Below are 20,023 nucleotides of genomic sequence, written 5' to 3'. Positions count from 1 at the left end.
ACAGAAAAAGAAATAATCAGGAATGATTTTAAAGAGAAGGTGAAATTGAGCCTAGTTTGCAGTTGAGTAGAATTGGGATCGCTGGAAATGAAGAAAGAAATTATTCTAGGAAGAAAGAGTAGAACAAACCAACAGGTATGTCAGTAAGAGCACTGAGTTCATGTATTCATTCACCAAACACTTAGTGAGCCCGACGGTAAATACGTTAATAAGTACAGTATGGTCTTTGCCCTTGAGGGCCCTAGAATTGTATAGGGGAGAAAAGACATCACTGGGTCCTCAGTGCCATGTGAAGCGGCCCTTATGAGCTAAGTGAGTGAATGACAGAGGAGGAAAGGCGGAAGGAAGGGCGGGGCCAGGGAGGAAGACCTGCTTAAATAGCTGTTAGGAATCAGAAGTGTTGGGCAGCCCGAGTGTTTGGAGGCGGGGTGTTAACTTGGGCATTTAGGACCACAAGACAGAAGTCATCCCCACAGGGCAGAGGCTGGCTTGGCTGTGCTTGTACTGAATGCTTCGTTAGTATTTGAATCATCACCTGTTGGACTCACGGTCACTAGAGACCCTGGTTCAACGAGAACATGCCCTTGAAGTGAACACGTCCTTCCGTGCCATTTCCCCAGGTCCTGGTGTTTGATTTTGGGAGCGAAGTTTACGTGTGGCACGGGAAAGAAGTCACATTAGCGCAACGGAAGATAGCCTTTCAGCTGGCAAAGCACTTATGGAACGGAACCTTTGACTACGAGAACTGTGACATCAACCCCCTGGACCCTGGAGAGTGCAACCCGCTCATTCCCAGGTACCGCTGGGGCCCTGGGCAGCCGAGGCTCCCACCGCAGTGTTCAGCCTTCACCCTCCAGGGGTTTTAGTTTTCATAAGCGATTGCAGTGCAGTACCACGAGTATTCACAATGAGAACAGTGCTTTAGCTTTTCCCCAAGAAATACAGAAATATGGACGGTGTGGTCGTCTGGAAGGTGCTCCTGTTATATTTCAGTTCTTGAAGGAAACAAATCGATGGGACCTGCGGTATTCAGGTGCTGCTGTCACATATAATCTGTTGTTTAAACCAATGACTTGCTGACCTGAAACGCTTGCCAGGCCCTGGAATTCAGCCGTGGGTCTGAAGGTCCAAAAGCAACGCGTCTCTTTCTGAGTTCACACCTTCCCAGCCCAGCCCCTGAATTCCATTTAGCTGGCAGTAGGTGATGCCTTTCTGGGGGAGGGAGGATGCGGTATTGAAATGATGGCTGTAATTATAATATTTCCGACAGTCTGCTGGACTTTTAAAAGTCATTTTGGCAAATCAGCCGAAGGTGCACAAAACTCTCAGAAATATGGTCATGAAAACAGGAATTCTTACATGCAAAGGATCATTGTTTTTTTATCTCTTAACTACCAGGAAGAAAGAGAAGTGCGTTTAAACCATGCATATGCCACGTAATGGGTCAGAAATTGCACATTAAAACTGCTTTGTGATGTTTCCAGTTGAACTAACACACAGATTTCAACCTTCCTACCTAGTTTCCTGTTTTAAAGTACAATTATTGATTTTATTATTCATTGTCATTATAGAAACAATTCAAAGGGATGTCAGTGTAGGTGAAAAGGTTTCAAATCCTCTTCAAGCGAGTGCACATTTAACATAAAATTAGTACTGAAACGTAAGGCCTAAAGCTAAGACTAAAAAGAATGTTCTAGTTGGTATAGTAAAAAAAAAAAACACACTGAAGCATAAAATCTATGTGATGGACGATTTATATTTAGTCGTGACATCATCCGAGATCTGAAGGTAGATGAATGGGCACCTAACCCACTGGCTCCCAACATCTCCCAGATCAGAAGCACCAGAGAAGCTTTAAAACAAAAAAATGCATGTGCCGGTCCTGGCCTAGGAGCTGTGTTTTCAGTTTGGGTGGGGTGGGGTTTGTGTGTCAGTTCGTCTTAAAAGCTCCCCCAGGGATTTGAAGGTACAGCCAAGGTAGAGCACCCCACCCTTCTTCACCGAGGAGTCATGACTTAGCCCAGCTCAGACCTGCAAGTCAGGACGGAGGTAGAGAGCATCCAGCTTCACACCCTCCTGCTGCAGACCTGCCCTCTGTGCCCCCTGACCTCACACATCCAAGATGCGTTGCTAAGCTGAGACCAAGTGTCTTTCCGTAGGCACCTTAGCAAGTCTGCCGAGTGGAATTTATACAAAAGACAGTCACTCCGCTATTTTCTGATAAGGACCACAGCCTTCAGGGTAGCCCTGAATTTTCCACAGTTGCTGGTATTTGGTTCCTAAGTCCCGGGAGCCTTGGCAGTGGAAGTATTTGCACACAGTGCCTTTTATCCTTTCAGTCCCCTTTGAAACGGGCAGCCCCCCTTGATGTGCCTTAGCCATGATGCCAGAAACTGTGGTCTGGACCAGACAGGACGTGACGAAGCACGTCAGGGGCCACCGCGGGGCCCAGGAAGCACTGCCCCTCGGTCTGATGGCCCCAATCCACAAGCCAGGGTTGGTCTGGAAGGATGGGAAATAGCCGCACCCTAACCTCAGGCTCACCCCCTTCGGCACGTCTCTTCTTGGCTCTGCGCATTTCTGAGCGAGCTGTGTTCCGAGCTCAGCGTCAGACTCTGAGACCCCGAAGCGGTTCGGACCTCCCGACTGGGCTACGCTGCTTCCTTCCCCGTCCTTGTGCTCTGCCTGCCCGCTGCCCCGTCCAGTGGCCTAGAGATCAACATGCACACATTCACTTTATGATTGACGAGAGTGTGTTCACTTCGGGAACAGAGGAGAATTTCCTGTTCCTGGAGACTGGACGTCTCCACTGTAACGTGACTTACAAAAAGAGAGGATCAGGGTGAGCATAAATTCCTCCGCCTGTTCACTACCCTGACGGAAACGCGGCGAGCCCCCGCGGGTGAGCATGGGTGGCGTAAAGGAGGCGAGGAAGACACGCGTGTGACTCCTACCTGTGCTGAGCTCCCAGCCGAGCGTGCTGCCCCCCAGGGGACCCCAACACGAGAATCTGCTGGAACGCCAGGCAGGTCCAGTCCTGCCGTGGGTCACATTCAGGCACATCAGCTCCAAGGACACAAAGCCCTGCAAGGCTTTGGGCTAAAATAGCAAAACGCCACTGATTGGGTCACATAAGTGAACGCGAACCGTTCACCTGTCTACTGCCTACGTATTCTGCGTTCCTCTCACTCGCCACGTGTTGGTTTTGGACTTCTCGGGCTCGGCAGGACTTGTCTGATCTTGGTTCTTTTCCCCTCCCCTCCCCTCCCCGACCCGCCCAACAGAAAAGGACAGGGGCGGCCTGACTGGGCAATATTTGGGAGACTCACAGAACACAACGAGACGATTTTGTTCAAAGAGAAATTTCTCGACTGGACGGAGCTGAAGAGACCTAACGAGAAGAACGCCAGCGAACTTGCCCAGCACAAGGTATGTGGGACGATCAAGCCCCAACCTCAGGGCTTGGTCTGGGTCCCGGCAGAGGGGCCTTCATGCTAAACGCCTTCCTGGGGTTTTCCTAGGACAGCAAACCGGCCTCCAGTCCTGTTCTGACTTCACGAGGTGAAAGCAGCCGTGTTTGCGGCTCCGGGTTTATCGGCGGCCCGTTCACAGTCGTGGCTGTCTGTCCCCTAAACGCCCCCTTTCTTTAAGTGCCCCGAAACAGCCTGAGCGCTGTACTTGAGGCCGTCCCACCGCCAGCGCCGCAGTGTGGAGTGCGACGGGCTGCTGCCGAGCATCTCTGCGTTCTCTCCTAGGACGACCCGCGGGCAGAGGTCAAGCCTTACGACGTGACGCGGATGGTGCCGGTGCCCCAGACGACAGCCGGCACCGTGCTGGACGGGGTCAACGTGGGCCGGGGCTACGGCCTGGTGCAAGGGGACGACCGCGGGCAGTTGGAGGTCGCCAGCCTGTCGGTGGATGTCTGGCACATCCTGGAATTCGACTACAGCAGGCTCCCCAAGCAGAGCATTGGGCAGTTCCACGAGGGCGACGCCTACGTGGTCAAGTGGAAGTTCATCGTGAGCACGGCAGGTGAGTGAGCCACTCGCGTGTCCCTCGAGCCCCGCCGCGGGGATCGTGGCTGCCGGATACGGAGCGCGTGCCGTGTCTGCCCCAGCCGCGGGCGAAGGACCGGTCGAGGCCTATTCCCTTTGAGAACCTCCTCGTAAACCTCGTGGATAGATTCCTAACACCCCACCGTGGCCGGCAGCTGTGACGTCTCCCTCTAGAAAGCCGACTGGCGTGGTAAGGTTCCTCTGCCGCCCTCGCCCCTCCCCTGCCCCGTCCCCAGAGGCTTCCTAGGAAAGCGATGATCTGTCCCCACATGACGGTCACCATGTGGCTGGATGCTGCCGAAATGAAAGCCATTAAGTAACACAGAGCCGACGTGTCAGAGCGGAAACAAAAGAGTGCCATGACGTCACAGTAAATCCACGCCCAGAAGACGTAGTCAGAATGAAAGGCGCATTTCCTCTGAGGCCGAGAGCGCTGACCGTGCTCTGTGGGTCTGGAGGAATAAAGACACGGTCAGAACTACTCGTGGTTCCCACGAGTGCTGTGCTCTTCGTGGCGAAACAACACACTCCGTGCTGTGCTCTGCGCTAGAGGCAGTGAGGGCGGACAGCAGCAGATTTGGGAGAAATAATCCCTTTTTCCTGCCAAGAAGAAAGCACGAACCAGGCCGTGCACAGTGTCCCTCAGCCCGGCGCATTTAGGAGACAGTTTATGACACAACTCGGTCGCTCCGAGATTCACTTGCCAAGGGAGTTCCTTCGCCTCTTTCCAGCCCCGTTGCCGTCCGGGTGTGGCTGCCCCGCCGGGCGCAGGGCGGAGGCCAATGTTAGCTGATCAAACACCTGCAGGCTTAGAGCCATTTGGTTTCTTTCCTAATGTATCTCTGTGGGTAAGACACTTCTGAAAATTTATCTTATTGAAACATAGTTGATTTACAATGTGGTGTTAATTTCTGCTGCACAGCAACGTGACTCAGTTATATATATATATATATATGCTTTGTCACAGGATATTGAATAGAGTTCCCTGTGCTCTGCAGTAGGACCTCGTTTTTTATCCATCCTATAGATACTAGTTTGCATCTGCTCACCCCACCTCCCAGTCCGTCCCTCACCCCCCCGGCAGCCACCAGGCTGCGCTCTATGTCTGCGAGTCTGTTTCCGTTTCATAGATAGGTTCATCTGTGTCGGATTTTAGATTCTACCTATAAGTGATATCATGTGGGGTTTGTCTTTCTTTCTCTTTCTGACTGACTTTGCTTAGTACGATAATCTCTAGGTCCATCCACGTTGCTGCAAATGGCATGACTTTGTTCTTTTTTATGGTTGAGTAACACTCCATTGTGTGTATGTGTATGTATGTGTGTGTGTGTGTGTGTGTGTGTGTGTGTGTATATATATATACACACACACACACATACACACCACATCTTCTTGATCCATTCGTCTATCAATGGACATTTAGGGTGCTTCCATGTCTTGGCTGTTGTGAATAGTGCTGCTGTGAACATTGGGGTACAGATATCTTTTTGAATTATAGTTTTGTCCAGGTATATTCCCAGTAGTGAGATTGCTGGATCATACGGTAATTCTATTTTTAGTTTTTTAAGGAACCTCCATGCTGTTCTCCATAGTGGCTGTATCAATTTACATTCCCACCAACAGTGCAAGAGGGTTCCCTTTTCTCCACACCCTCTCCAGCATCTGTTACTTGTCGAGGTTGTAATGATGGCCATTCTGACCGGTGTGCGCTGGTACCTCATTGTGGTTTTGATTTGCATTTCTCTAATAATTAGCCATGTTGAGCATCTTTTCATGTGCCTGTTGACCATCTGTACGTCTTCTTTGGGGAAATGTCTATTTAGGTCTTCTGCCCATTTTTCAATTGGGTTGCTTATTTTTTGTTGTTGTTGAGTTGTATGAGCTCTTTGTATATTTTGGAAATTAAGCCCTCGTCAGTCACATCGTTTGCAAATATTTCCTCCCAGTCCATAGCTGTCTTTTCATTTTGTTGATGGTTTCCTTTGCTGCGCAAAAGCTTGTAAGTCTGATTAGGTCCCATTTGTTTATTTTTGCTTTTATTTCTATTGCCTTGGGAGACTGACCTAAGAAAACATTGGTACGATTTATGCCAGAAAATGTTTTGCCTGTGTTCTCTTCTAGGAGTTTTATGGTGTCATGTCTTATGTTTAAGGAATAAGACCCTTCTTTTGGGTGTCAGTAAATATTCCTGGCCCTGCCTTCCAGAAGCATATGGTATAAATGACGGGGGGTGGTGGTGGGCAAGTATGGAAGAGGTGCTTGCCTCCTGCTGGGGTAGGAGAGCTCCGTTCCCTGAATAGGACCTGGCGGCTGTGGGAAAGCCCAGCGGCCAATGGGCAGGCATCGCAGGTGGGGAGACGGACTGCGGGCCTAGAGGCACCGCTCTGGGCTTCACCACCCGCACTAGGTGAGTGCCTCATGGAGGCTCCGCGGGATGTGTTCTGTCCTTTCGCTAACTTCTCAGAAGAGAAACAGGACACCAAGATTAAGGAACGCCCCCTGCAGTCACACGGCTAGGAGAGAACAGGGCTGGACACTAAAAGCCCCTTCTTTTACCCAACGAGGCCTTCTAGCCTGGGTCTCAGTCTTCTCTCAGGCCCCACGTGCCAGCTGTGTAACTTGGGGAAAGTGACTTAACCTGTCTGAGCCTCGGTTTTCTCACCTGGAAAACAGAGCTTCTAAGACCCAGCCCGCAGGGTCCTAGGATCTGGTGCGCGATGTTCAGTGCAGAGCCGACCGCTTACTTACGTGAGGCTACGGGAAATCATCATCGCTGACGTTCTCAGCAGCCAAAGCATAGTTCCTGCACTGAACCTGAAGATCAGACAGATAACGGGGCCCCGCCCCAAACGACAGCAGTTCTCAGAGGGTCTCTATGGTGGGTTTAGGCTGCTGAGGGTGTGCGGAGTTGGCGAGCTGAATGCTAATCTGTGCCGCGTGGCAATAAAGACAATAAGAGAGAATTAAGCGGGGAAAGATCTACTGACCTTCGGTGTCGTGGACCTGCACCCGTCGTTCTCCTCCTTAAGATACAGGAAGTGAAGGGACTTGGTGTTTTACAAAACCACACTGGGCACTACAGTTTGAAATTCAGTCGTTTCCTTACCTCAGCTGTTAGATATAAAACAAGAAGTAATGGTCAGTGAAAGGATGACTAAAACGATATGAAAATGAATGAACTTTAAAAACAGATCTCAGGTTTCTGAGGTCTTCCTTGACTGTTTACTTGGAGACCCCTAAGAAACGCTGATTTGACCCAGGCAAACGCTTGCTGTATCTCTCCCCGGCGAACACAAGGTACATGTCACGGCCTGATCCAGCAGCACCGTAATGGGCAAAGTGACAGCTTTGACCAAGCCCAGCTGCGGAGGATTAAGTGAGGCCGGGCAGCGCTCAGATTCCAGGCCGTCCCTCGGGGGGCAGAAAAGCGCGGCCCGATGGCATCCGCAGCTGCCCCGTGGTCGTCACGGAAGCCCCGGCCCCGCGGTGTCAGCTGGTCCAGCCCTCACGCTGCTCAGACCCCACAGGGGCCGCACCTGCCGACGGGGCTGAGCCCGGGGCCCCTCTGGGGCGGGCCCAGCAGACAGCAGTCCCGGGGGACACAGCGCAGTCGCCCTGTTGGCAGATGCCGGGCAGCCTGCTCTTGCGAAGTGAACTGTGGCCCCCAGACTAGGGAGCCCAGAGGCCCCGGTGGTCAGTGTCCTGCCCCAGAGGCTGCCTCAGGCGCTGCAGGGTGTGACTCGTGTCCCCCCAGGGTCAGCAGACAGGCAGCTCTGGGCACCCAGGGACACTGCGTCAGGCCACGCTGAAGCGCCATCCAGGGGCCAAGTTCCTGTAGTAGGGGGTCGGTAAATGGGGTCCGGCTGCAAGACGGCGCCAAGAGCAGCTCGCTCTTCGTACCTCGGTTTTCGGTTACTTCGTAAACGCAGCTGCTGGCGGTGAACTTCCTCTTGAAAGCAGGGTGGATGGCGGGATGCAGCGACACGCTCAGTTCGGCCTCGGGGCCAGGCCGCAAAGATGATAGCCCAGCAGCTGTTACTATATAGCTTAGCCTTTAATTTGCTAAAATTAAAACGAAAGAAATGAGTCAAAAAGTAAGTTGTACATAGGATTAAATTTGGGGTATGCTGAAGAAAACTGCAAGGCAAATTCATGAAAACTTTTATGGGATATTTTTAAGGAAATATCCTATTTTAGGTATATACACACAAGCCCATTTTTGAATGTCAGGATGTAAAACATTGGTTGGTTATTTAAGCGTGAACGTATATTTACACAAAGTGCTACCCAATTCCAAGATACGTGTCAGCTGCTGTGATCTGTGGTCTGTTTCATGCATATCTCTCCCCAGTAATCTAGTTGACGTGAGAGTGCGGGATTGCTAATCAAAGGTAAACGTTTGTTCCTACCTAAATTAGCGGAAGTTTCAATGGAGTGGCTTCCAGGTGAACAGTGGACATGTATCATCTATTCATGGATGGTTCCTGTTCACTTTGCCCACTTCAAACTACACAAACTTGACCATTTCAGGTTCACAGTAGAAGGCACTAAGGGCTGAGCTTGGTCAGAATCCTTGAAGAATTCTCATAATCATTTATGAAAATTGTTCTAGAGGACTTTGATAAAGGGCCCCCGCAAAAAAATCACGTAAGTATGGCCCCTGACCTCTTAAGAACTTGAAAACAATGAGCTTCCTTCTTACCTACAAACCTCAAGACAGCTGTGACTTTGTCGGTGGGACTGGAGCTGAGGAGGACTGAGGTCGTATAGAACCAGGGGATCCAGTTCTTTTTTTTTTTTTAATTAATTTATTTATTTAATTTATTTTTGGCTGCGTTGGATCTTCATTGCTGCGCGCGGGCTTTCTCTAGTTGCAGTGAGCGGGGGCTACTCTTCGTTGCGGTGCGTGGGCTTCTCATTGCGGTGGCTTCTCTTGTTGCGGAGCACGGGCTCTAGGCGCGCGGGCTCAGTAGTTGTGGCTCATGGGCTGTAGAGCACAGGCTCAGTAGTTGTGGCTTGCGGGCTCTAGAGCGCAGGCTCAGTAGTTGTGGCATGTGGGCTCAGTAGTTGTGGTGCATGGGCTCAGCAGTTGTGGCTCGTGGGCTCTAGAGCGCAGGCTCAACAGTTGTGGTGCACAGGCTTCATTGCTCCTTGGCATGTGGTATCTTCCTGGACCAGGGCTCGAACCCGTGTCCCCAGGTGGATTCTTAACCACTGCACCACCAGGGAAGCCCCAGTTATTATTTTTGATTGCTAACACGTGTGGGTACCATAGCCACCTGCATCCTCCCTGGGTTGACCCCACCTGGGGCCACCCGGGCATCTGAGTCGAGAACTTAGTCTCCGGATGCCACTCGGCCTAGAAGGCTCTGCCCTATGGTCGCTGCCACTCGGGCCTCTGCTCGCGCACCTCCTCGGAAAGGTCTTCCCCCACCAGGCACTCACAGCAGCCCTCCCCCGCCCCGTGTCACATCCCGTCTTTTCCTCACGGCGCCTCCCACCCTCCGGAGCTGCCTTGCTCAGCGCCATAGCCCAGTATCCTGAAGAGTCCCTGGCACACAGTAGGTGCTCAGTAAGTATCTGCTGAATGAAGAAATGAGAGAAATCTGGAGAGATCTGTTCCTAAAGGTTGCAGTTTGGGGTCTGAAATACCATCTGAAACGACCACTTGCCCAAAGAACCTTCCGTGGCTGCCCTTCAGTGGGGTCTGTGTTCTGCTGACAGGTATCCAGTGCCCGCGAGGTCCCAGACAGCGAGGAGAACCAGCCCTTACTCCTGGCTACAGCCCTAGTGGCCGATAGCATTTAAATCCCAGATTATTTTGTGAAAGCCATAGGTCAGCAATTTCTCTCTCCCCTTTCTGACACAACTTGGAGACTTCAAAGCGGTTTTTTTACTAGAATAGTCTTAGCAGACTACATTTTTCCCTTCGTGCTTAAGGCTGGCCCAGCAGTCGTTTGCAGTGTCTTTTCTCCCCCAGCTAATCTTCTGCCAAAGGATGGTGTCATGTGGAAAATGCGTCTGTCTTCGGGAGCCCTTGACCCTGCTCTGGCGTCCCCACTTTTCTCTGTCACACACTTGGATGGCCTGCCACCTCCCTCAGGATGACAGGTGTTTGTCTTAGGGTATCAGGAGGGCCCTGGAGATCATTTTTCTCCAGTTTGGAGGCTCAGGATCCGTTAGCTAGAAGAAAGGCGGTTTCTCGCTCCTCCGAAGCCATGATCGACGTTCCCCCCAGCTGTGAATGACTTTTCTCCCCAGCGCTGCGCCTTCACTGTTCGTCCTCACAGGGCCTGGAGGCCTGAGCTGGCACTGGCTCTCCTTGGGCTTTATCTGCTGCTCACCCCGCGCTCTGCTCTTGTGTGTGTCCACAGTGGGAAGTCGGCAGAAGGGCGAGCACCCGGTCAGGGTGGCCGGCAAAGAGAAGCGTGTCTACTTCTTCTGGCAAGGCCGGCAGTCGACTGTGAGTGAGAAGGGCACATCGGCTCTGATGACGGTGCAGCTGGACGAGGAAAGGGGAGCCCAGGTAAGTCCTGGAGGCAGATGCGCCGGAAATGAGGGACTGGCCTTTCCGGGAGCCGGAGGGTGTGTGGCCTGGTCCCCTAAACACGAAGACAGTATCATCCGAAGCCCCTTTAGTCCTGGTCTGGCTTCTCCAGATGTCGGGGTCTGCCTCATCTTTCATCTCCCCACCCCCTCACCAGGAAGGCAGACCTCTTGCAATATGACCTTAAAGTACACCTGCAAATAGTAAATCCACAAAACAAGTGCAGAGAGCCCGTGGGTGGTTTTTTTTTTAAGTTTCCACTGGACTGATCAAGGAACTAGAACAAAGAGATGCCATTTTCCACGCCTCAAATGGCAGAGATTTGTAAAAGACTAGATCCAGGGCTGGCAGGGATTCAGTAGGATGGGTACCCGTGCCTGCTTCCACTGAGAAGTGTGAACTGCAATACCCATCCTGAAAGCAACCACGGCTTAGGAACCTTAAGATGCTCATACGCTTTGACCAGTGATTCCACGTACACAAACCCATCCTAAGGAGATATCAGGGACTGATGTAAACATCGAGTCTGCCCAGCATCTGCGTTCCTCACAGCAGCCTGAGTGATTTTCCTAGGACACATCAGATGGTGCCCCTCCTTGTCCTTCATCGCACTCGGACTACCATCCGAGGGTCTCCCGGGGGTCAGCCCTGCACCCCCCTCCAACCTCCCTCTTCTTGCACCTGGTCAGGCTACTCCCACCTCCTTGCAGTTCCTAGACACACCTCTTTCCGCCCCCCAACCCCAGGGCCTTTGCACTGATTCCCCGGCCTGGAACACTCCCCCTGAAACCTTACACGATTCGGGTTTCTGTTTGAATGTCGCCTCCATGTTTTATCCACATCTCTCCCCATTTTCCTGTCCTCCTCTGTCCCTTTGCTCTGCTTTGTTTTTTCATAGCACTTACCCCTACGTAAAACAACATTCATTTTGTTTACTTATTTATTCTTTGTCTTCCCTGTGAGCATGAAAGAGACTATGTCTGTCCTGGTCTTACCCACCGTTATAACCCCAGGGCCTGCATGACGCCTGGCAGGTACCACTACCCCAAGTCAAGGTTTTGAAAGCATTTCTTTTTAATGTTTTGTCCCTTCCTTTATTACCAGTAATTAAGAGTTAACTCTGGGGTTTTGGGGACCATAACACCCTGTGCAGATCCTTTTACTATCTTGGATGAATAGTTAAAACTAACATCAGGAAAGAGAGCAGAGGAATTTTCTCCAGAAATAGATCCACGCTCATTCAGCCTTCCAGGTTCCTAAGAACCAATCCTCTTCCCTAGAAAAGTGTTTAATGCAGATGTTCTACTATGGACTATATTTTCCAAATAGCTTTCAGGGACAAACAAACAGTTGTTAATGTATTCCTCATAGTGGATCATTTCAGCTGGGGTTTTTTTTTTTTTCTCGTAAAGGCTGTGAATGAATGTTTTATCATGCCTTCAAAATCATCCTTAGAGTTTTGAGTCTTAATCTGATTGGCGCATTTAATTTTTTTATCTATCCAACGGATGGAAAAATCACTGCAGAAATAGAAGACACTGCCACAGACTGGCTCTTAATGACACAGAAGGGGGCCCTGAGATTGATAAGTTAACTCATGGTGAGAAATGTGTCCTACCTTTCAATGTTTCCCGACTGCCAGGCTCAGTAAACATTTCCTTGTTTAATGGGATATACCTTGGCAAAGTGAGAGTCAGTTGACTCAGCCCTACGTACGTTCCTGTTACTCTGCTGCATCTCACGCTGATGCGTAACTGTTGTGCTGACAGAGGCGCCGCTGAGTGACAGGCCCTGTGAGTGGACCAGAGCCTGCAAGAGACAGTTCTTTTCCCCGGAATCATTAAGTCAGGGATTAGTCATTCTCACTGCTGAGAGATTTTCTTTATTAAAAACATGTTTAAGTTAATCACGTTATATCCGTACCGTGGAACACTACCATTAAAATATCAAAATTCATGTTAAGAATCTTATGTGACGACAGAAAAACGTCAGCTGAAGAAAATCCAGGGATAAAGCAACATAAAAAACAGCGATCCTATTTGGGAAAAATGTATACCTGAAAAATACTTTGTATTAATAGGAAAGCTACACGCCAGAATTGTAGTAGTGTTCTCCATAAATCACAGTATTATCAGTGGCTTTTATTTGTACTTCTCAGTATTTTTCAGATTTCGACAACAGGCATGTTATTTTTATGACTCTGCAAAACCAGGACACGTGACTCACTGTAATGTGTTTAAATCGGAAGGTCCAGGTCCTGCAGGGCAAGGAGCCCCCCTGTTTTCTGCAGTGTTTCCAGGGAGGGATGGTGGTCCACTCCGGGAGACGGGAGGAGGAAGAAGACAACGCACAGAGTGAGTCACTTTTGCTGCTGGAATTCGACCCTCTTCTCCTCTCCGGGAAGGTATTTTATAGGCGTGGGCTTTAGAGTAACTCTCTCTTCATGTAGCTGCGGCCTGACCAGCGAAGGCCTCCTGATGTCTGCCTTATAAATCAGCTTCCTGGGTGCCTCCCTCCCCCTCCCTTCCATGGAGTTGCCTTCAGAAAGCAGCTTTGCATAAAGGAGGCCGCAAGATGACTCGAACTTAAACTGGATCCTGGAGGGGGAAAAAAAAACTAGCGATCTTCTCTTCTAAATTACGAGATTTTTGTTGACCAGCATCCAAAAAACAAAAAAGAAATCATAGTTTCAGAGCCTCTTAAAAAAATATGCCTGTTATGACTTACCTAGATCTTTATAAATTATGTAAAACTGGTTTTTCTGCATCGTGCACTCTGGGCAGCCTGCTTCTAACTATAACTCCAACAAAATTGGCTTCCTGGGACTCAGTAAGACCGCAGCCTGGCCTCGCCTCCACCTGCCCCTCCAGACACAGAAAGGAGGCGGGGCGTGGGCTGCCCTGCAGGCTCCCCTTCCTCCAGGCCCCCTCCCTGCGCCGCCACGTCCTGACTGTGCCACTGGTGCCCCCTGCAGGCGAGTGGAGGCTGTACTGTGTGCGCGGAGAAGTGCCCGTGGAAGGGAACTTGCTGGAGGTGGCCTGTCACTGCAGCAGCCTGAGGTCCAGGACGTCCATGGTCGTCCTCAACGTCCACAAAGCCCTCATCTACCTGTGGCACGGATGCAAAGCCCAGGCCCACACGAAGGAGGTCGGAAGGACTGCGGCCAATAAAATCAAGGAACAGTGAGTGCTGTGTGTGTGAGCACCTCTCCCGAGGGCTTCCCGGGTGCAGGCTAAGGACCCTGAGGTCCCCGTGGACGCCCCGTGTGCCCAGAGTGACTCAGCGTGGGAGGCTGAGCCCCACGTGGTCAGGGGCCCTGAAGGTCCAAGTTCATGTGGCACGTGTCCAGCCCAAACCTCTCCCCCGTGAGGGCCTCCCCGCTTCCTGAGGACTTACCTGGCCTCCGTGAAAGGCACAGGACCCCCAGCAGCTTCTCTGAAGGTGTGATTTGGCTTTTGAATTGTCAACCTGGAGTCCTTGTCTATTTAAAGAGAGCAAATTTCAAATATCATTTAGGGGAGCAGAGCTGGTTGTATCGGAGCAGTGGAAGGTTGAAGGGCATTTAGCCAAAGACAGTTAGGAGACCACCCACTGTGTCAGACTGAGGAATGCCCCCTCCTTCGGGGACAAGTGTGTTTCCCAGCGTCCGAGGCAGCTGCCCTTTCCCAGACAGGCACCCACAGGTGCCCACGACCCAGAGACAGCACAGCGTGACAGCGCTAGGTGAGGACCCACCCTGGGGAGGGGAAGGCGGGGAGAGCCCAGAAGCAGCTGTGCCGCCCGCCACCTGCCCAGGTGCCTCTGTGCATCTCGGGCAGCCAAAGAGCCCAGTGCCCCCTCGAGCTGAGACCTGGGAGGACCTTGTGACACCCGTACAGTGGAGAGGAAGAGTCTCCCGGGGCCACATCCCACCAGGTGCCACCTGGTAAATTCATTCTCTGGGCACCAAAGCGGTGCGGTCAGGGTCGGCTCCCCCTCACGGCGCACACGTGACCCAGCGCACGTGGAGGGCGGGGGACCTTTCGGCTGGTGGACAGCTGTGAAGCGGGATGCTTCATCTCCCGACATCACGCTGAGGGCCAGCAAGCTAGATGATAGACAGGGTTCAGCCAGGTCTCACATGGCACTGAGGCCCATCAGGTTCGCCCCTGGACCCCTGAGAAAAAACAAAATGAATAACAAACACTTAATGAGCCGCCGCCTGAAGTCACGCGCAGATCTAGGGACCAGGGCCGTGCGAGGCGACACACCCAACCCCGGGCCGAGGAACGGGAAGTGTGTACGTGCAAAAACACTGACTGTTTTCATCACGGCTTCTCTGTAATCCGACGTTCCTCTCTAAGGGCCAAGCCGACCCCTCCCTGCTGCACACACTCAGGTACCACAGAGCGTGTTTTTATTCATTACAAGAATTGTTCTAGGAGCGAGCTGGTGAACCGACCTGCAGATTTAGCAGGGATCTAATTTTGTGCCGCCCTCACTTCTGGGCCTGACACAAACTCTCGGACTCTCTGTGCAGATGTCCCCTGGAGGCCGGGCTGCACAGTAGCAGCAAAGTGACAATTCACGAGTGTGACGAAGGGTCGGAGCCCCTGGGATTCTGGGACGCTCTGGGGAGGAGAGACCGGAAGGCCTACGACTGCATGCTCCAAGGTAACCCCCGGCGCCCCGGCTCACTCAGTGCGCGCTTACGCACACGTGTTCTGTACAGCACACCGGGAGCTACACCCAGGCCGACTCCTCTGGGGCCCACAAGGAGGCTAAATAACGCTTATGACTGATCACGATGCCAAGGAAAAGCTGTGTGTGTCAGCAAAGAGGTACAGGTGACAGAGGTGGAGAGTTAAAAAGAAAGATTTCTTCCTCCAGGAAGAAATCACACAGGGCTCCATGGAAGTCAGCACTTACCGGAGCCTTGGAGGTGTAGCCTTGGTGGCTTGGAGAGAAGTGAAGGAGGGGGGAGAATTCCAGGAAGCGAGCTGAGCACAGCCTGAAGCTCTGGAACAAGACGCTTTCGGTGCAGCCGGCATCTGGGGTGCAGGGAAACAGTGGGGTTTAAGTGAGAGAGTGGGTCGGTCTTGTGTTTAAATACACAAGATACAGGTCGACATACGTGCAGAATAGCGTCAGAAAAAGGCGAGCCAGGCCCTGTCTAAACACCTGCTGGATGTTCCCTCACTCAGTGCTCACAACCCAACAAGCTGCCCTGGTCCCCGATGGGGAAACTGAGGCCTGGGGTGGTTAACCAGCTTGCCCGGGTTGGATAACAGTGGGATGTCCTCATGACCACACCACCGTACTGCCTCCAAACTTTTACCTAGGTAGGTTTTTAAAGTACAGTTGACCCTTGAACAACATGGGGGTTAAGGGCCAACCTCGCATGCGCACACACACACACAGCCGAAAATCCACATGTAACTTGTAACTCCCACCAAACTTCTCTACTCACAGCCCACTGCTGACCAAGAAGCTTACCGAGAACATAGAGAGTTAACACACAGTTTGTAGGTTATATGTATTAAATACCGTAATTCTTACCATAAAGTACGCTGGAGAAAAGAAGATGTTATTAAGACAATCATAAGGAAGAGAAATTACATTTACTGTATCGTATTTATCGATACCGTAAATTTACATCATCTGTTTACGAAATGAATCATTTGTCAGTACCTACATCAATATTCTCTTACATGATACAAAACACTATAGATGTTATATGTATTACTAACACTAGACATCAAAAGTGAAAAGATATACATATGTTCCCATATCTCTTCCCTCTATGTATATGTATAACTGATTCACTTTGTTATAAAGCAGAAACTAACACACCATTGTAAAGCAATTATACTCCAATAAAGATGTTAAACAAAAAAAAAGAACGTGAAAAAGAAATTCCTATATACAGGTATAACGAAGAAGCAGCAATATGATTACTTTACAGTCAGCTAGTGTCACTGATACAATTGCTTCACAGCAGCCCAGTCTATACACTAATGAACAGTTATAAAATTTTTATGGCAGTGTTACAGTCCTCTTCATACTAAAGTATTGGAAACATTGTTACATTTTTATAAAAATCACTCACCCGTGATGATAGGCTGATACACAGCTTCCCCAATTAGAGAGAGGCATACTGTACGGTAATGTAATTCTCTGAAAGCGAAGCTATAAAACAGTAAGAAAACTAACACATTTTATTTCAACTATCACCTCATGCCTATGTAAGGACAGGCTAGTATCTACATATATTTGATGCATTCATGACATACCTACATTTTCTTACTTTTTTCAGTATTTCTAGGCTATTCGGTCTGCAGGTTTTTTTCAGTGTCACACATCTCCAAAGAATTTTTCCAATATATTTGTTGAAAAATCTCCATGTATTAAGTGGACCTGTGTGTGCAGTTCAAACCTGTGTTGTTCAGGGGTTAACTGTACTGCATAGTGATGATGGGAAATGTTTGAAAGTACAAAGAAATTAAGAAAGAAAATATGATCCTTATAATGACATCTTTCAAAAGATGGGAACCAGAATTAACATTTCTTTATGCAATAAATACTTATTTTTTAAAATGAAATTTGGATAGCATTCTTTATACACACTGTTTGCAACCTGCTTTTTCCCCTTAATTTACTATGAACCATTTCCCAAATCCTATTTTAATATTTAGACTTTTAATGCCTGCAGGGTATTTCATGAGTATATCTGCGACTCTCTACTTAGCCTGTGTCCTATAGTTGGAGAGCTGAGTTCTTTCCAGTTTTCCTCTAACGATAATAAAGTTACAAATAATTTTCAAAAGAATCATCTGCATTCATTTCTAGTTAAGGTAAATTCCTAGACATGGATCTCCTTTGCTGAAGTTAGTATAAAAGCCTTACAGTTACAGATCAGCAAATGTCCCCAGAACACTGGCACCAAATTCCACTCTCACCAGCAATTTACAGATGTGTACGTTTCACGGCACAATCATACAGTTTATTACTTTTTCCTGTTTGCCAAGATTGATGGTAGAAATTACTATCTAAACACTGTTATAACCTAATGTTTTAAATTAGAATGTTAAATGCTTTCTATATGTATTTTTTAGCCATTTGTACTTCCGTTTAGGTGAATGTTTTCTTTGGGCCTTCACATTTTTTAGATATGTATTGTTTCATTATTATCTTCCTTTATAGACTACTAAGGATATTAACAGGTTTCCATATTTCCCATTTTGTCACTTCCCTTTTAGTTTTCTTTGGTTGGGGGTGCTTTTTGTATAATGTGATTTTTCATTTTTATGTTGTTAATGCATAAATCTCTTCTCCTTGAATTATACTTCTTTCGTAATTATGATTAAAAAGGCCTTCCCCACCTCCAAGCTCAGATAAACCTCACCTCTTTTTACACCTTACAATGCTTTGATCATTTCACGTCTAACAAACGTTAATTCTCCAATCCACCTGGAATTTACTTTGGTGCCTATTTTGTCTTTAGCTTTTGTTCTCTCTTCTTTCAAAGATCCTGGAAATTTTAACTTCACGCCCCGCCTGTTCATCCTCAGTAGCTCCTCTGGCGACTTCTCAGCCACCGAGTTCATGTATCCAGCCCGAGACCCCTCTGTGGTCAATTCTATGCCCTTCCTGCAGGAAGACCTGTACAGCGCCCCGCAACCAGGTATGGCCCACAGAAGGGGGTAGTCGTGCTGAGCCAGCAGAAGGCACGCCTTCCAAAAGGCTTTTTACTTTTGCATCTAGTAAGCAGTTTTTAATTTGCCAAGTACACTTAATATTATCTCACTTAATCTTTATATTATCTCATTTAATCCTCACACCTCCCCCCCAAAGGAAGTTGACATCAATCAATCACATATTATAGTGTAAAAAACTGACCCTCAGTTACTCAACTCACCCACATTCGTCAGTTAAGAGTAGGTTGAGTGCAGCTGTGTCAGGCATGAGTCTCTGCTGTTCTCTCAGCCTTCCCTCCAGCTTGCTGCTTCATGGTCTCCATGTAGCTGCCCCTGCTCCAGCCATCATGTTTCTGTTCAAAGCAGAAGGAAGAGTAGAGAAAAGGGCAATAATGATGGCCATGTCTCTCTCTTACCAGATAAAGCAAAAGCTTTCCCAGAAGCCCCCAGCAGACTTCCGTTTACATCCCCCTGGCCAGAGCTCTGTCCCATGGCCACACCCCAGCTGCAAGGGAACCTTGCAAGAGTCCAAGGAGCAGGGGGTTGGGAGTATCTGTGGAGTGAGCCAAAGAGCAGTGTCTGCCATGCTGCACAGCAGGGCCAAGGCCCATGTCTTCTGATTCCAAGGTCAGGGCTGTATCCACGTGACTGCCACCTCGAGGCAGAAGCTGTACGCTCTTGTCATGGGACAGTCACAGAGACCAGGCGGTAGAGACAGTTGAGGCTGAGGTCGGCCGCCCTGGCCTCACGTCATCTCTGCTCTCATATTACAAGAGCCTGGAGCGGCACCAGGAACTTCCCGGACCCTGGCAGCCGCGGTCACCACCTTAAAACCTCGACGGTGCACGTGGTCACAGGGTCATACTGGGGAACTATCAGCCAGTGTCTGAAAAGGGGCTGCTACCCACCTCTCCGTCCTGCGGCTCGGGGGGGGCAGCCTCCGCCGGGCTTTTCAGGCATGTGATTGATTATCACAGAATTCTGAGGTGCAGGCTAGGAAAGGACTCAGGCGAGCTGGGCTGGCGGGTGTGAGAGCCCTTGACCACGTGGAAGAGTCAGGCTGAGGGTCTGCTGAAGGGAAAAGGGAGCAACACTTGATTTCCAAAGCCCATTCCTCCCTGAAAGAACCATGGACTTAGATGGCCTGCCAAGCAGTCCTACGTGGGGCATGACCACCGATGACCCGAGGGCCAGCGTGATGTCATCTGTCCCACTCTTCGCAACCGGCCAGGCCCCAGAGGGCAGCTGCAGGAGGGGCAAAGGGGGAAGGAATGGGGGGAGAGGGAGGAAAGAGCCCCCCTCATCAACGCCATCTCTCTGCCTCGAGGCATCTCCTGCTTCACCGTTCAAAGGGCCAAGACATCAGGGGCACCCTCCCTGCGGCCCCGAGTTTACCTGCCAAGCGGATTCTCGCACTGACCGAGGCGGCAGGGAGGGAGGCGTCGGTTCGGTGTGGGACAGAGCCCCTGACGAGACGTCTGCTCTGCTCCGCCCTCGCAGCACTTTTCCTTGTTGACAATCACCACGAGGTGTACCTCTGGCAGGGCTGGTGGCCCGTGGAGAACAAGATCACCGGCTCCGCCCGCATCCGCTGGGCCTCGGACCGGAAGAACGCCATGGAGACGGTGCTGCAGTACTGCCGAGGTGAGGCCGCGGCGGCGGGGGGGCCCGGATACACGCTTCCCTTTCCACGGGTGCCAGCAGCCTGGACAGAGCCGGCAGACAGCCCTGAAGCCGACTGCTTT

The 20,023-nt window shown here is 50.3% G+C and overlaps 2 protein-coding genes and 1 long non-coding RNA gene across 19 annotated transcripts in view; 1 reads left to right on the top strand and 2 right to left on the bottom strand.

Moving 5' to 3' along the window:
- Positions 1 to 20,023, top strand: part of SVIL (supervillin) — a 235,394-nt gene that overhangs the window by 211,032 nt on the left and 4,339 nt on the right. For all 14 annotated transcript variants that reach the window (XM_067705079.1, XM_067705082.1, XM_067705083.1 and 11 more), the window contains 9 exons: positions 621 to 796; positions 3,285 to 3,429; positions 3,756 to 4,032; positions 10,430 to 10,581; positions 12,851 to 12,956; positions 13,577 to 13,784; positions 15,122 to 15,255; positions 18,110 to 18,265; positions 19,779 to 19,922. In XM_067705079.1, the coding sequence (XP_067561180.1) occupies positions 621 to 796; positions 3,285 to 3,429; positions 3,756 to 4,032; positions 10,430 to 10,581; positions 12,851 to 12,956; positions 13,577 to 13,784; positions 15,122 to 15,255; positions 18,110 to 18,265; positions 19,779 to 19,922 (1,498 nt within the window). The remainder of the gene's footprint in view (positions 1 to 620; positions 797 to 3,284; positions 3,430 to 3,755; positions 4,033 to 10,429; positions 10,582 to 12,850; positions 12,957 to 13,576; positions 13,785 to 15,121; positions 15,256 to 18,109; positions 18,266 to 19,778; positions 19,923 to 20,023) is intronic.
- Positions 5,251 to 8,830, bottom strand: LOC137206590 (uncharacterized). The gene is made up of 2 exons (XR_010934713.1): positions 7,956 to 8,830; positions 5,251 to 7,166 (listed from the first exon to the last, which is right to left on the bottom strand). It is a non-coding gene; the product is annotated as an uncharacterized lncRNA (long non-coding RNA).
- ZNF438 (zinc finger protein 438) overlaps positions 12,455 to 20,023 on the bottom strand; it is a 297,450-nt gene continuing 289,881 nt past the window's right edge. For all 4 annotated transcript variants that reach the window (XR_010934699.1, XR_010934702.1, XR_010934701.1 and 1 more), the window contains 7 exons: positions 19,674 to 19,983; positions 19,187 to 19,349; positions 18,500 to 18,631; positions 16,691 to 16,770; positions 15,511 to 15,632; positions 13,999 to 14,758; positions 12,455 to 13,759 (listed from right to left, as the gene is read on the bottom strand). The gene's annotated coding sequence lies outside the window, so the exon portion shown is untranslated. The remainder of the gene's footprint in view (positions 13,760 to 13,998; positions 14,759 to 15,510; positions 15,633 to 16,690; positions 16,771 to 18,499; positions 18,632 to 19,186; positions 19,350 to 19,673; positions 19,984 to 20,023) is intronic.

Source organism: Pseudorca crassidens, chromosome 1, assembly GCF_039906515.1.
Source record: "Pseudorca crassidens isolate mPseCra1 chromosome 1, mPseCra1.hap1, whole genome shotgun sequence".
Lineage (NCBI taxonomy): Eukaryota > Metazoa > Chordata > Mammalia > Artiodactyla > Delphinidae > Pseudorca > Pseudorca crassidens.
The sequence above is the reverse complement of the archived record's forward strand: the minus strand, read 5'-3'. Positions and strand labels throughout refer to the sequence as shown.